Source organism: Hemitrygon akajei, chromosome 1 (assembly GCF_048418815.1).
Source record: "Hemitrygon akajei chromosome 1, sHemAka1.3, whole genome shotgun sequence".
NCBI classification, from domain to species: domain Eukaryota; kingdom Metazoa; phylum Chordata; class Chondrichthyes; order Myliobatiformes; family Dasyatidae; genus Hemitrygon; species Hemitrygon akajei.
Window position 1 is genome coordinate 94,412,458 of NC_133124.1, and position 15,597 is coordinate 94,428,054.

Sequence of the window (15,597 nt, forward strand, 5' to 3'; positions counted from 1 at the left end):
ATGTCAGAATAGGAATGGGAATTGGAATTAAAATGTTGGCCACCGGGAAGTTCCGCTCTTGGCGGATGGAGCAAAAGTGCTCAACAAAGCAGCCCTCTGATTTACGATGGTCTCACCAGTACAGAGGAGGCTGCATTGGGATCACCAGATACAATGGATGACCCCCAGCAGATTTGCAGGTGAAATGTTGCCTCGCTTGGAAGGACTGTTTGGGGCGCTGAATGGAAGTGAGGGAGGACGTGAACGGGCCAGAAGGGAGATTAGTGAGGAGGCCTGTAATGGTGAAATGTTGTATCTTCAGAGATTCTCTATAATGATGTATTTATCTGTCTGCCATCTTGAGTACGTGTGAAAGTGTAACTTTTAACACTAATGGACAATGTCACCAGCTGTGACTGTAATAACCATAGGGAGGTAAAGGACAACCCAGTCTGTTCCACTTAGTGAAAAACCAAATTTGTTGAAGAATCCTGTCTTAATCCAGCATTTATTCCGTAACAGAATGGATCAAAACAGACTATTTTGAGTCAGAGAGTTTGAAAACAGGCTCAACTAGTCCATGTCAACCAAGATTCCCATCTAAGCTAGTCCCATTTGCCCATATTTGGCCCATATCCATCTAAATTGTTCCTGCTCATGTCCAGTACCTGTTCAAGTATCCATTACATGTTGTTGATATACCTGCCTCAACCACTAATGCTGGCAGCTCGTTCCATATACTGACCATGTTCTGGGTGAAAAATGTTGCTCCTCAAATTCTTACTGAATCTCTCCACTCTCACTTCAAACCTAAGATGGCTGGTTTTAATTCTACAACCCTGGGCATTATTTCTTCAGTTCCTGGTCTTTACTGCATACAAAATAGCTTCTACATTTTTAAAAAAAATCACATTACAACATTTTGAAACAGAAGAGTACAGCACAGGAACAGGCCCTTCAACTGGTTTCATTAGTTGTGAGTATATATTTTATTAAGTGTGAATTATTGAGGGAAAACCTTAAAAGCATATAAGACACAGAATGAATGCAAGTTCTGTTTTTAAATTAAAGTCATTTGCAGTTTTGTCCCCTTGTCCATTCGGAATATGCAGAGAATGGATTTGGACCATGTGCGAGCAGAGGGGATTAGTGTAATTAGGTGTCATTAGCTTGATTAGTTCTGTCCAACATCAATGGCCAAAAGACCTGTTCTTGTGTTTTACTGTTCTATATTTTATTATCTCATGCTCTGAGTTACCTGAGCCTCCCTGACACTGTCTTATTTTATATTGAAAATTATGCTGTCTGGGCATCCCTGTCAAAGATGTTATCAATTATCCAATCTTGAGAAGGTGCTGGTGTTTTTGGTTGGTTCAAGGAGCACAGCTATTGTTGGCAAGGCAAGATTTTATTGTCTGTCCTCAGTTGAACTAAGAGGGCAGGGAAAGCTCAGACATATCAGTGGATCTAAGTCATATACAGAACAGACCAGGCAAGGATGGGAGGTTTCTACTCATCTCTGAAGGGAACTCATGACAGGTATTTAAATAAATGGTTTTTAAATAAGAAAGCTGTGATTCTGCTGTCCCACTCTGATGGGATTACTCTACAGACCTGCCAGTAGTCACTGGTACAATGAAGAATACATATGCAGGTAGATTAGGGAAAGGTATAAAAATAACAGGATTGTTGTAGTGGATGACTTGAACTTCCCTAATATAGACAGGGACCTCCTTAGTACAAGAGGTTTAAAGGAGGCAAAGTTTATTTCAGGCATCCAAGAGGGATTTGTAAATCAATCTGTAGAGAGTTCAAGAAGAGGGGGAGCCATACGGGCTTGATGTTGAGGGATGAGCCCGGCCTGGTGACTGATCATTCTGTGGGAAAAGACTTGGGTAGCAACAATCACGATCATCCTCAAGTTTTAAGATAGCTACAGATTTAAAAAAAGTATGGATCTTGCAAAAGAATATTAAATTGGAGAGGGGAGAATTACTAGTGTATTAGTCATGAAACTGGAGAGTTATTGGGGCAAGTCCACATTTGACATTTAGATATTTCAGCCATTTGTAAAGAGCAACTTGCACAGAGTACAGGACAGATAGGTTCCAGTAAGAAAGAAGGACAAGGATGACAAGGTCAGCAAACCTGAGATGTCAAGGGAAGTAGGTTTAGGAAGCTAAAACTTTCAGGAATATAAAGAAGCCAGAAAAGAACTCAAGAAGGGAATTAGGCAAGCCATGAATGGCCCTGAAGAGTCCTTTGCAAGTAGGATTAAAGTGAATCCCACGGCATTCTGTGCATTCTGTGCATACCTCAAGAGCAAGAGCATAATTGCAGAACGTATAGGACCAATCAAAGATAAAGCAGGGAATTTGTGTTTGTAGCCAGAAGATGTGGATGGGGTCCTAAAGGAGTACTTTAATTCTGTATTTACAAAATACGAGAACGTGTTTGCGAATAGTGAGTAGTGTGCTAATTTGTTAGGGCCTTTCAAGATAAAATAAGGTAGTATTGGGTCCCTTAAAGAAAATTTAAGGTAATTCAGTCCTCCAGACTAATTAAGTATACACCAAGTTATTGAGAAAGGCAAGAGATGAGATTGCTGAGGTCTGGAACAATTACTGGAACAACTAAGTTACTGGAGGTGATTCTTTGGGATAGGATTTATGAGCATTTGGCAAACCACGGCATAATTACAGACAGCATTACTTTGTGCAGAACAAGTTATGTTTTATTAACTGATTGAGTTTTGCAAGTAGTTGATTGATGAAGGTACATATATAAACATAGAAAACCTACAGCACAATACAGGCCCTTCGGCCCACAAAGTTATGCCGAACATGTCCCTACCTTAGAAATTACCTAGTGTTACCCATAGCCCTTTATTTTTCCATGTACCTATCCAAAAGTCTCTTAAAAGACCCTATCATATCCGCCTCCACCACTGTTGCCGGCAGCCCATTTCACGCACTCACCACATTCTGCATTAAAAAAAAACTTGCCCCTGACATTTCTTTTGTGCCTACTCCCAAGCACCTTAAACCTATGTCCACTTGTGGCAGCTATTTAAGCCCTGGGGAAAAAGCCTCTGACTATCCACACAATCGATGTCTCTCATCATCTTATGCACCTCTATCAGGTCACCTCTCATCCTCCTTCACTTCAAGGAGAAAAGGCCAAGTTCACTCAACCTGTTTTCATAAGGCATGCTCCCCAATCCAGACAACATCCTTGTAAATCTCCTCTGCACCCTTTCTATGGTTCCCACATCCTTCCTGTACTGAGGTGACCAGAACTGCACACAGTACTCCAAGTGGGGTCTGACCAGGGTTCCATATAGCTGCAACATTACCTCTCGGCTCCTAAGTTCAATTCCACAATTGATGAAGGCCAGTACAGCATATGCCTTCTTAACCACAGAGTCAACCTGCACAGCTGCTTTGAGTGTCCTATGGACTCAGACGCCAAGATCCCTCTGATCCTTCACACTGCCAAGAGTCTTACCATTAATGCTATATTCTGCCATCATATTTGGCCTACCAAAATGAACCACTTCACACTTACCTGGGTTGAACTCCATCTGTCACTGCTCAGCCCAGTTCTGTATCCTATCAATGTCCCGCTTTAACCTCTGACAGCCCTCCACACTATCCACAACACCTCCAACCTTTGTGTCATCAGCAAACTTACTAACCCATCTCTCCATTTCCTCATCCTACTCATTTATAAAAATCATGAACAGGCACACCACTGGTCACTGGCCTCCATGCAGAATATGACCTGTCTACAACAACTCTTTTGCCTTCTGTGGGCAAGCCAGTTCTGGATCCACAAAGCAATGTCCTCTTAGATCCTATGTCTCCTTTCTCAATAAGCCTTGCATGGGGTACCTTATTAAATGCCTTGCTGAAATCCATATACACTACATCTACTACTCTTCCTTCATCAATGATGACGGTACCCCTTCTATGGGCAGAGAAATGGCAGATGGAGTTTTCAGGCCAAATATGAAGTGTTTTACTCTGGAAGATCAACTGTAAATGGACTGTATTTGGTAACAGCAAGACTTTTAACGGTGCTGATGTGCAAAGGGATATTGGGGTCAGTAACCATGAAAGTGGCTCCACAGGTTGATAAGATGTTAAAGAAGCTTATGGTATGCTTGCCTTCATTAGTCGGGGGACTGAGTTCAAGAGTCAGAGACATGTTGCAGCTTTACAAAAGTCAGGTTAAGCTGCATCTGGAGTATTGCATGCATTTCTGGTTGTCCTATCATAGGAAGGATATGGAAGCTTTGGAAAGGGTGCTGAAGAGGTTTACCAGGATGCTGGCTGGATTAGAGGGCATGGGCTATCAGGAGATTTTGGCTAAACTTGTATTGTTGTACTTGTTTTCTTTGGAGTATTATGGTGGCATGGTAGTTAGCATAATGCTCTACAGTACCAGAAACCTGGGTTCAATTCCTCCTGCTGTCTGTAAGGAGTTTGTATGTCCTTCCTGTGACCATATGGGTCTCCTCTTGGTCCTCTGGTTTCTTCCCACAATCCAAAGAGGTACTGATTTGTGGATTATTGGCTCATTGTAAATTGTCCCATAATTAGGCTAGGGTTAAATTGGGGGTTGCTGTGCAGTGAGGCTTGAAGGGCTAGAAAGGCCTATTTTACAAGTATCTCAATAACTTTTCAAATAAGTATTGGAAGCTGAGGGGAAATCTGATAGAGGGTTTTAAGATTTTGAGAGGCATAGATAGAGTATACAGTAGTATCTTTACCTCAGGGTTGGGATGTCTAATTCCAGAGGGCATGCATTTAAGATGAGAGGTAAATTCAAAGGAGATGTGTTGTGCAGGTTTTTTTTTACAGAGTGATGGTGCTTGGAATGCTCTGTATGGGGTGATTGTGAAGAGAAATACAATAGCGGTGTTCAAGAGGCCTATGGCTAAGCACATGAATGTGCAGGAAATGGAAGATACAGACATTGTGTAGGCAGAAAAGATTAGTTTTATTGGGAATTGTGATTACCAGTCTCGTTAGTTTGGCACAATCTTGTGGGCTGGAAGGCCTGTTTCTATGCTGCACTTTTCTATGTTCTTGTCAAGGTTATTGATAAAGATCTTAGGAAGGGAAATTAAGATGGATAGGAAGAGAAAAGGAAGGGAGATGGAGTTGCTGGCCCACATTTGTTTTGGATCTCCTTGCCATTTGGTCAAGACCACCCTCTGTAAAGGCCAGTTGTTAGCTGGTGTGTAACAGCTTCCCCACATGGAAAGCAGTCACACATGGAACTGGAGTGGAAACAAGTTACTTTCATTCCAAGGGAACCTCTTGGTGGACGGGCTAGCATATTACCAGCTGATTGTTCCTGACTGGTACTGTGCTTTATGAATGTTGTTGGAGCAGCACTTGTGCAGAAAAGTGAAGCGGTTTCATGCCATGTCTGCCATCCCCACTGAAATGTTTTGTGCCATCGCTTTTAATTGTTGGTCCTTATTTGTGCCCATTTCCTTTGAGGTTCTTTACTCCTTCACCCCTTTTAGAACAATATGCTATATTACCTCTCCTCATTTTCCAACCAAAATACATCACCACACAAATCTCTGCTTTAAATACCATCTCCTATGTGTTACATTCCACCAGCATGTTAATACCCTGTTTTCATTTATTTAACACTATCTGCTTTGCAGTTCTTGGCAGTGGCAAGTTTTGAGTCATCCTCAGATTTACAAATATTTGCTATCATCCCCAATTAGAGCTCACTCCTATAGATCTAAAATACAATGGCATTCATCAACATCTTTGAACATTCAGATTTTTGACCTCATAGTGGAAGGGAAGTCACTAATCATCAGTTAGCCTCGGGCACAACACTGAGGTGATAATCTGTGGCAAGCAAAACCTTTATGTTAGACGTGGCTCTATATATACACAAGGGTTTTGTCCAGATCCACATTGATTTCAGTTTTTCTAAAGCTACTTGATGCCATAAAGTAAAGTAAATGGTCATTGTTTTACATTAGTTGCTGCTGCCTCTCAGCTCACCTCTAAATTTAAGCTGCTCTCCATGCTTGGATCAAAGAATTAATAACTATTACAATTTCAAAGATTGAAAGTGCATTTATTATCAAAGTGGGTATGCAGTATGTAACTATGAGGTTCATCTTCCCCATAGACAGCATGAAACAAAGAAAACCATGGAATCCGTTCAAAGAAAAGTATGCAAAACATCACACCGCCCCACACGCACAAAAAAGAACAAGTTGCACAAATGTCAACAAAAAAAAGCAAAACACATAGAATATAAAACATATAATCAGTTAAATTTAACACATTTAATGTAATAAATAGAAATTATGAACATCCCCTTTATTGTAGAGTCACCGAATCATATGACACGGAAAAAGCCCTTTGGCCCAATCCATCCATATCAAGAAGCCCATCTAAACTACTTCCATTTGCCTCTAAGTCTTTCCTCTCCATGCAGTTGTCCGAATTTTGCATAAGAGTACCAAAGCCAGCACTCTCATTGCAGTATCAAGCCTTGTAATTTTGGCACCTAAGTTCCCTCTAAAAATACCAGTTAATGTTGGCCAGTGTTAGCAGTGTCAATTTAAATTAATTTGTAATCATTTTACCCATTTTGTCTTTTCCATTTTAATTGTAAATCGTGGAAAATGGTAAAAAAAATCCAGAAGGTGGTAAAATTGTACAGTGGTATCATGATGCATTGACTGACTTGCATTTATTGTGTCTTTCACAATCTCCCAACATACAAAGGGCTTTGCAACCATTGAAGTCATTGTTGTAGACCCTATCTGCACTAGAAGCCCACACAAATATCAATGCAATAATGGGTAGGCCAATAAGTTTTAGTTATATTGATTGAAAGTTAAATCCCATATTCTTCAGAATAATCCAAATGGACCTTCTTTATATTCATGGAAAGGGGAGGCATGGGCTCAGATTAACATTTAGATTTTTGAGTGTAACTTTGTTTCTGCTGCATAGGAATTGAAATATGAAATGAGATGATTGTGCTCTGATCTCCAGAACGGGGCTTGAATCCACAACCTTCTGACGTTGAGTCTAGAACTAGATGGGTGGCACTAGAACTATGGGACAGAGTCTCAAGATTCGGGGGAGTAGATTTAGGACAGAATTGAGGAGGAACTGCTTTTCCCAGAGAATAGTGAATCTGTGGATTTCTCTGCCCAATAAAGCAGTGGAGGCTGCCTCAGTAAATATATTTAAGACAAAGCTGGATAGATTTTTGCATTGTAGGGGAAGTAAAGGTTAAATGGAAAAGGCAAGTGAGTGGAGATGAGTCCATGGCCAAGATCAGCCATGGTCTTTTTGAATGGCGACGCAGGCTCCACAAGCCAGCTGGCCTACTCCTACTCCTATTTCTTATGTTCATATGGGTCAAGATATGATATATATCTGAGAATATATCACAATATTTATGACAACAATTATTACACCAAAGGATGTTACGCCAAGTTATTGTTCATGTTAAATTTAACTTCTGACTCTAGTCCAATCCAAGCAATGCAAAGTTAATTTCAAAATATTGACAATACTTCTTATAGAAAGACATTATTATTCAGATCAAAATAAATGGATGCATGAAATAATAGTTGGAATAGACCACTTAGCCCTTCAAGTTTGTTCTACCATACATTATAATCTTGCCTGATCCTCTAACTCAATGCTATGTTTATGTTCAATGATAAATTTTGTGTACAGAAATCTTCTTAAATATATACAACAAATTGGATTTCAAACTTTCTTTGGTAGAAAAGTTTTTCCTTATCTCAGTCCTACGTAGTTAATCCAGTATTGCTAGACATTGACACATGGTTCTAGATTCCTTCCAGCCAGGAAAAACATTCTCCCTTGTGAGTTCTGTCAGAATCAAGTACATTTTAATAAGTGTAATGTTTGAATTCTATTTACTATAAAAATCATTTTGTCATAATGCTGACAAACCCCAACATTTATTTAGCTTATCAGCATCTCCATATTGGCTAGTGTTTTGAGTTTCTGTACTGGAACAGCACGGAAGCATAGTGGTTAGCACAACTCCTTACAGGCAGTGGCAGGAATTGAACCTGGGTCGCTGGTACTGTAAAGAGTCTGTATATTCTCCCCATGGCCATGTGGATTTTCTCCAGGTGCTTAGGTTTCCTCCCACTGTCCAAATAAGTACCGGTTGGTAAGTTAATTGGCTATTATAAATTGGCCTGTGATTAGGCTTGGGTTAAAATGGGTTGCTGGGCAGTGCGGCTTGTAGAGCAAGAAGGACCTGTTTTGTATTGTATCTCAGTAAGTAAAAACAAATAAATGAAATGAGTATTGTTACTACACTTTCAGCAGGTATTTGTAATGCAGATTATCCAGTATTGTAGTACCGGCCCTTATTAATGCTGTTCTGTACTTTTAGTTTTTAAAGTTGTTTTCTTTGTTAATAGGCTGCGAAACGATGGAGTGTTTCATCAGCAGGAAGTGATAAAGCCAGTCTCAATGTAAGTGCGACGTTTTTATTAACTGACTTCTTAACAGTTTACTGTTTTCAGCATGTCTCTGGCACTGTGCTCAGTTGAATGGCCTAGTAATTAAGAATTCTCAAAGAGAGTCTCAAACCCAACATTTTACAGCAGCTCAGTTTGTGTGCCAAGAAATAAATGTAGGGAAAATAGCTTGTCTGGAAAGATACATTTGACAGAGGCAATGATAGAGAGTTAGGCTGAATATAAAATTATCATGGGACCCCATTTGTGATCGACACCTAGCTTTTGAGACCACTCAGGTGTTATGCTCTCCTCTACCACTTCTCCTTGCTTTGTAAGTTGCACAAAAGCAAGTCGGCTGAGAAAAGTTTCTTAGAACTATTTCCTAACCTACTAAGATAATTAAGTGAAATTCTTTTAAAAGGTGCTAACCTCACGGATTATATTATTTCACAATGACTGGCTGCTTTTCACCCATTAAACTGCATAATACCAAGGAATATCAAAGGTTGTAGTACAAATTACATAGGGAGCTAATTGAGTTTTAAGCGACTTTTTCCATAAGTTTGCATTAAATCAGAAGAGCCATATAAGACTTATAATAATTAGACAAACTGCAGTAAATCATAAAATGTATTGATGGCTGTTTCTAAGTTAGCAGAACAACACAAGAAAATAGGAGCAGGAATGGTCATTTGGTCTTTCAATCCTGCCCTATCATTTAATTTAACCACGACTGATTCACTCCAGGCTTCAACTCCTCTGTGTGCTGGCTCCTTTGACTCTGAACTCCATCCCTCCCCACCCCCCCCCACCCATCTACTAAAAAGAAATGGCTCTTTAAGCACCTCCAGTGAAAGGCCCCAACATCCACCTTAATGTGTCCTTTTAGGAACTTGCATGTCTTAGTAAGATCACTGTTCATTCTTCTAAGCACCAAAGAATACAGCCTTCATGTTGGCACAGCCTTCTTAACATAGTGACTATTTCACATTATGACAGCTATCAGGAAGTGTGCAGAAACAGCTACACTAAGATATTAAAGTGAACAAACACCATTAGGATTTATTCTTTACGACCCCATCAAGTCATCCCCGGAGAGATTTTAGTAATGGTAGCCTAAAGTTCTATTTATGTCCACTGTCAAGTGTGAACGTATTCTCTGTGCAAACCAATTATATGGCTTAAATGACTGAAGAATTTTATGTGCAAGTGAGGTCACAACTACAATGCTCCCAATTTTCCATAGTCTTTTCTTTATGGTCGTCCAATAAACCTTCTGTCCAAATGATTGTGTTGCACTGACCCCACTTCTATCTCTCAGCTGGGAGGTAATTACGTAGTCATGACCACACAGCAACCATTATGCTCTGAGGAAAGTTTGATTATTTCTCTTTACCCAATTCAGGAACTGACACGACAAGCACATTCTCATGCAACTTGAGAAAGAAAGATAGCATTCAGTTTTAATGCAACACACACAAAATGCTGGACAAACTCGGCAGATCAGGCAGCTTCTATGGAAATGAACAAACAGTTGACAATTCAGGCCGAGACCCTTCATCCGGACTGGAAAGGAATAAAAAGGTTGGGGGAGGGGAAGGAGGATAGATAGAAGGTGATAGCTGGAGCCAGATAGGTAACAAAAGAGCTGAAGAAGGAAACTGAGAGGAGAGGAAAGTGGAACCTGGGTGTAAAGGAAGAAGGAGGGGCACCAGCTGATATGCAGTTGAGTAAAAGGGGTAAGAGGCCAGAATGGGGAATAGAGGAGCAGGGGAGGGGGTGAATTTGTTTACCAGAAGGAGAAATCAATATTCATGCCATCAGGCTGTTGTCTATCCAGACGGAATATGAGGTGTTGCTCCTCCAACCTAATGGTGGCCTCATCATGACACAAGAGAAAACTATTGACGGACATATCGGAATGGGAATCAGAATTAGACTATTTAGCCACCGGGAAGTTCCTGCTCAATGAAGCAGTCCCCAATTTACGAAAGCCCTCACCAATGTAGATCACATCAGGAGAACCAGACACATAGGCAACCCCAGCAGATTTGCAGGTGAAGCACTACCTCACCTAGAAGGACTGTTTGGGACCCTAAATGAAGGTGAGCGAGGAAGACTAGGGTCACAGAGGGAGTGATCCATGTGAAAAATGAAGAGGGGGAGGTAAAGATGTGTTTGGTGGTAGGATCCCTTTGGAGATGGTGGAAGTTGTAGAGAATTGATATGTTGGATGCAGAGGCTCATGGGCTGGTAGGTAAGAACAGGAGGAACTCTATAACTGTTAAGATGGCGGAAGGATGGGGTGAGCGTGGTTGTTCAGGAAATGGAGGATATGCAGGTGAGGGCAGCATCAATGGTGGAGGAAGGAAATCCCATTCGTTGAAGGAGGACACCTATGGTGCCCTGGAAAGGAAAGCCACATCCTGAGAACAGAAGCAGCAGATGAAGGAACTGAGAAAATGGAATAGCATTTTTACAGGAGACAGGGTGGAAGAGGTAATCAAGACAGCTGTGGGTATTGGTAGGCTTATAAAAGATACTGCTCAACAGTTTGTTTCCAGAGATAGAGACAGAGAGATCGAGATAGGGGAGGGATGTGTCAGAAATAGACTAAGTGAATACAAGGGCAGGGTGGAAGTTGGAGGTAAAGTTGAGGAAAATGATGAGCTGAGCATGGGCCATCTCTGAGGCAACACCTCACTTGTGAATCTGCCAGAGACATCTATTGTGTCCAGTGCTCCCAATGAGGCTTCCTCTACATTGCTGAGATCCATTCTAAATTGGGGGACCACTTAGCCAGAGGGTGGTGAATCTATGGAATTTGTTGTCACGGGCAGCAGTGGAGGCTAAATCATTGGGTGTATTTAAGGCAGAGATTGATAGGTATCTGAGTAGTCAGGGCATCAAAGGTTATGGTGAGAAGGCAGGAGAATGGGACTAAAGGGGAGATTGGATCAGCTCCTGATGAAATGGTGGAGTAGACTCAATGGGCCGAATGGCTGACTTCTGCTCCTTTGTCTTATGGTCTCTTCATCAAGGCCCTCTGCTCTGTTAAAAGCAGAATTTCCAGGACACTCTTGGTGGTGGAGCAACACCTTATATTCCGTCTGGATAGCCTCGAATCTGATGGCATGAATATTGATTTCTCCTTCCAGTTTAAAAGAAAATCACTCCCCTTCCTCTCTTCTTCTATTCCTCATTCTGCTCTCTTATCTCTTCCTGTCTGCCTATCACCTCCTCCTTCCCTTCCTTCTGTGATTCACTCTACTCTCCTTCCTCTCCAGCTGTTTACCTTTCCCACCCACCTGGCTTCACTTATCACCTTCTAGCTATCCTCCTCCTCCCCAAACTTTATTGATTCTGGCATCTTCCGCCTTCCTTTCATAAGAAATAGGAGCAGGAGTGGGCTATCTGCCTGCTCCGCCATTCAATAAGATCATAGCTGATCTGGCCATGGACTCATCTCCACCTACCTGTCTTTTCTAGTCCTGAAGAAGGGTCTTGGCCTGAAGCATTGACTGTTCACTTACTTGGGTGCTGCCTGACCTGTTGAGTTTCTCCAGAATTTTGTATTTGTTGCTTTGGATTTCCAGCATTGACAGAATTTCTTGTGTTTTTTATATACAAGTGAAAGTATAGTCTTTTTCTTTCGCATGTATTTAGTTTATAAAATTCAAGTAAATGGAAAGCCCTTTATTTCTAATTCTGGAGCTTAGTTCCTTGGTCTTAATTGTAATTAATAAGCTTCTCATCCCGTTAGCAGCAGGAGAAGCAGACTCCAATCAAGCGGCCTTGGGAAGGGATCCGAAAAATACAATCTCCACCCACATGGCTGAAAAAGGAACTGGATCCCACTCAGCATTCTCCCTTAGAAATGAGAACAGTAGAATGGGAGAAAACAGGAGCCACAATACCACTTGGTGGACAGGACATCATTGACCTTCAGACTGAAGTCTGATCTGAGGAGCGACCTTTTTTTTAAATTTTAAAACAGATTGGTTTCTTTTGAAACCTTATACAGTACAGATATCTTGTTCTCAGAGAGATATTGTTTTAAACCTTGTGATGCAGTCAGCGTCGTGTTGTCTCACTGCAGTGAGAAAACACGCTAGCGAACTCAATACTCGTAGTCCAGAAGCTCTTATCAAAGACAATAATGGGCAAATTATATATATATATAAATATATATATAAATATATACAAAAAAAACAAGTAACCAGTTTAGTGTTGATTGCTTGATATGCAAGCATTTTTTGCATCAAAATTTAATGGCATTTTCTTGTCATATTGTGTATTATATAAAAAAGAAATTTCAAATAGTAAATACAATGAACATACTTAAAAACTGTGATGTACCTGTCAAGATTTTAGATATATAAATTGAAAGCACAAGGCCTTGGCTACCCTGCTGTATAATATGTAATTATTACACCTATTGACTTTTAGCTTAAATATCTTTCTACTGTGTTTAATTTTCCTGTTAAGTTAACAAACTTTAACAGTGTTCTGTACAACAACAGAGTAAAGCTAATGTTATGCCACGTGTTTAATAATTGTTGACCTACAAGATTCTACTTTTATGGTTGGTTAAACTGGTTCTGGTTTCCTATATCCATGTTTGTCAGTTTTTCTGTACAGTTTTCAGAGCACAAATGAATGTGTCCTTTCTAATAAAAATGTAAACTATAAGTAGTGTACTTACTAAAACTCATTATGAAGGACCAGGAAAAATTACAGCTGATCTAACAATGAGAACTAGAAGAGCATAAACTTACTTGGTGACTATTATCAGAAATAATCGTTTGAAGAAAGGCTTGAAAAAATGGATCCTCACATTTTCACACAGGATGGGACATTAACTTTCTGCCAGTTCTCTGAAACAGAGATTCACTTAGCCATATTTACCCATCATTATTTGATGTGTGAGAGTAATGAGTACTCCTGAAAATTTAGTTTAATTCTATATTGCCATAGTTTCTGCTGGACCATATCTCCAGCTACTTAGTGAATAATAGCTCCAACAACCCAAGATCAATTCTGACCTCCGGTGCCATTTTTAGAGATTCTCCCTATTTTCTCTGGTACTCTGGCTTCCTGTCACATCTTAAATGTGTGCAGATTGTTACGTTAATTGGCCACTGTAAATAGCCTTCATTGTAAGCAAGGGGTAGAGTCTGAGTGGAGTTGATAGGAATGTATGGTGAATCAGCTGTAAGGAAAATTACTGGGGAATAAGATTGCTCTGTGGGCTACATAAACTTGATGGACCAAAGTGGACTCTTTTGTGTCATATAAAATATATTTGAGCTTAACTTGCTTCTGTGTGCTGACTTAACTATTCTCCACAGAAGAATGCAATCTTGTGATTTCCCCCAAGGAGGAAACAAATGAAATAGTCAAAGATCATTGTTTCTTGACTCGTCCTGTGATTGTAAGGAAGGGGTGGATTTAACTGGTTTCCTGTCCTCAACAGAAGGTCCATCAGTAATCACACACTTCTGTTAGTCCTTCAGGTTTCTTTTTAAAAACCAGAGATCCAAGTGTGCATTTCATTTCTCCAGTTCTGAAAACTGATTTCAAAATGGAATTTACTCTAGAATTTCAACTGGATGTTTTCAGTGATAATTCACCTTTTTGGAACTAATGAAATTTCCATCCACACCATTCATGAGGATGATACTGTCATTCACCTTGAAAGCAGGGTGGTGGACTTAGTAAACTGGATATGATTATCGTTAGCTTTCTTGAGGGTAATGACATGCCTCTCCCCAGACTCATGTCCAATATACTGAACATCTCCAATCTCCCACTCAACCCAGCAATCTCTTGCCCTCCCTAACCTGTTAATATCCCCCACAGCCCAACAATGGCTTCACATAACTCACCATGTTTTGTCAAGACATAAAAGACAAACAATTCAGCCCACATAGTCTATGCCAGCTCACTGAGCAAATCCATTCTTCCTTAATTTTCTCTGCCTTTACATATCCCTTCTGTTCCTCCCAGATTCTACCAATTTGGAACAATCTGCAGTGGACAGTGAAACTACCAACCTGGGAGCCTTTGGGATGTGGGAGGAAACTGGAACACCTGAAGAACACGGTCACTAGGAGAGCAGATAGTAGCCAAGTTTAGGATTGAACCAGGGTGACTAAAACTGAGGTAGCAACACTGTTAGTTTTGCAATTGTTCCACAAATCTTCCCCTTTAATGCAATGATCAACCTCACAATTCTCTGATGCCCACCACCACACCTCCTGACACATGGGAATCCCCCTTGACCCACCAAGCAACCACAATGCAACAAATTTTCTGCCCAAACTTACCCATCTCCCCGACCACAACATATCTCCCACCAAACCCACTGATCTCTTTACCAAAGCATAAATTGTCAAACTTAACTTGTCTCCTTCAATTGCTGTTCCAGCCTCATAACTATCACCTACCGATTCTCACCACAAATCCATTGATGTCGTTGAATATAGATCGTCTCTTCCTGACCCATCAATTACCCTGTCTCCCAACCCAATGACCCCCTATCTACTGCTGTCTCTGGCCCCAATTAATCCACCCAAACTCACCAATTCCAAACCACTGCCACACTTCTGCCCCCACCCCCAACCCCCCAGTCTGACTGATCACTCTTCTTACTGGCCTCAGCGTTATTTTCTGCACACGCATCCATCCAGCTCAGATCCATGATCTTTGATCCACAACCAACCCACTGTCAGGAAAGATTGGTATGAGTCCTCAATTCTTTTTTTCCACCCAGAAGTGAACAAAGTAAAACTGCAAGTTGATGGTTCCATAAGCAGAGATTTAATTTAATTGGCATCAGAACCTAAGAGATCATAAAGGTAATTTTCTATTCAGCTGATGGTTAGGGATTTGGAATGCCTTGATAAGATTATATTAATTCTGTCATAGTCTACAAAATTGTATAACCAGCTTTTTCATTATGGAGGTGTCATCTTTCTTGAAAATCAGCCTTATTCCAACTTTCCATAATACAAAACCACATCTGTTGCATGCGTCTCAAAATACAAGTTGAAAGAAAAAGTTTGAGGTATTTTTTTCACATAAATTCTGAGAGTACATTTTAT

At 40.5% G+C, this 15,597-nt stretch overlaps 1 protein-coding gene across 11 annotated transcripts in view; it reads left to right on the forward strand.

Moving 5' to 3' along the window:
* adgrb1a (adhesion G protein-coupled receptor B1a) overlaps nt 1-13,183 on the forward strand; it is a 575,895-nt gene extending 562,712 nt beyond the window's left edge. For 9 of the 11 annotated variants that reach the window (XM_073048159.1, XM_073048205.1, XM_073048135.1 and 6 more), the window contains 2 exons: nt 8,450-8,503; nt 12,255-13,183. In XM_073048159.1, the coding sequence (XP_072904260.1) occupies nt 8,450-8,503; nt 12,255-12,452 (252 nt within the window). In that variant the 3' untranslated portion in view covers nt 12,453-13,183. The remainder of the gene's footprint in view (nt 1-8,449; nt 8,504-12,254) is intronic. The other 2 variants (XM_073048145.1, XM_073048190.1) reach the window with 1 other exon arrangement.
* The last annotated feature ends 2,414 nt before the right edge of the window (nt 13,184-15,597 follow it).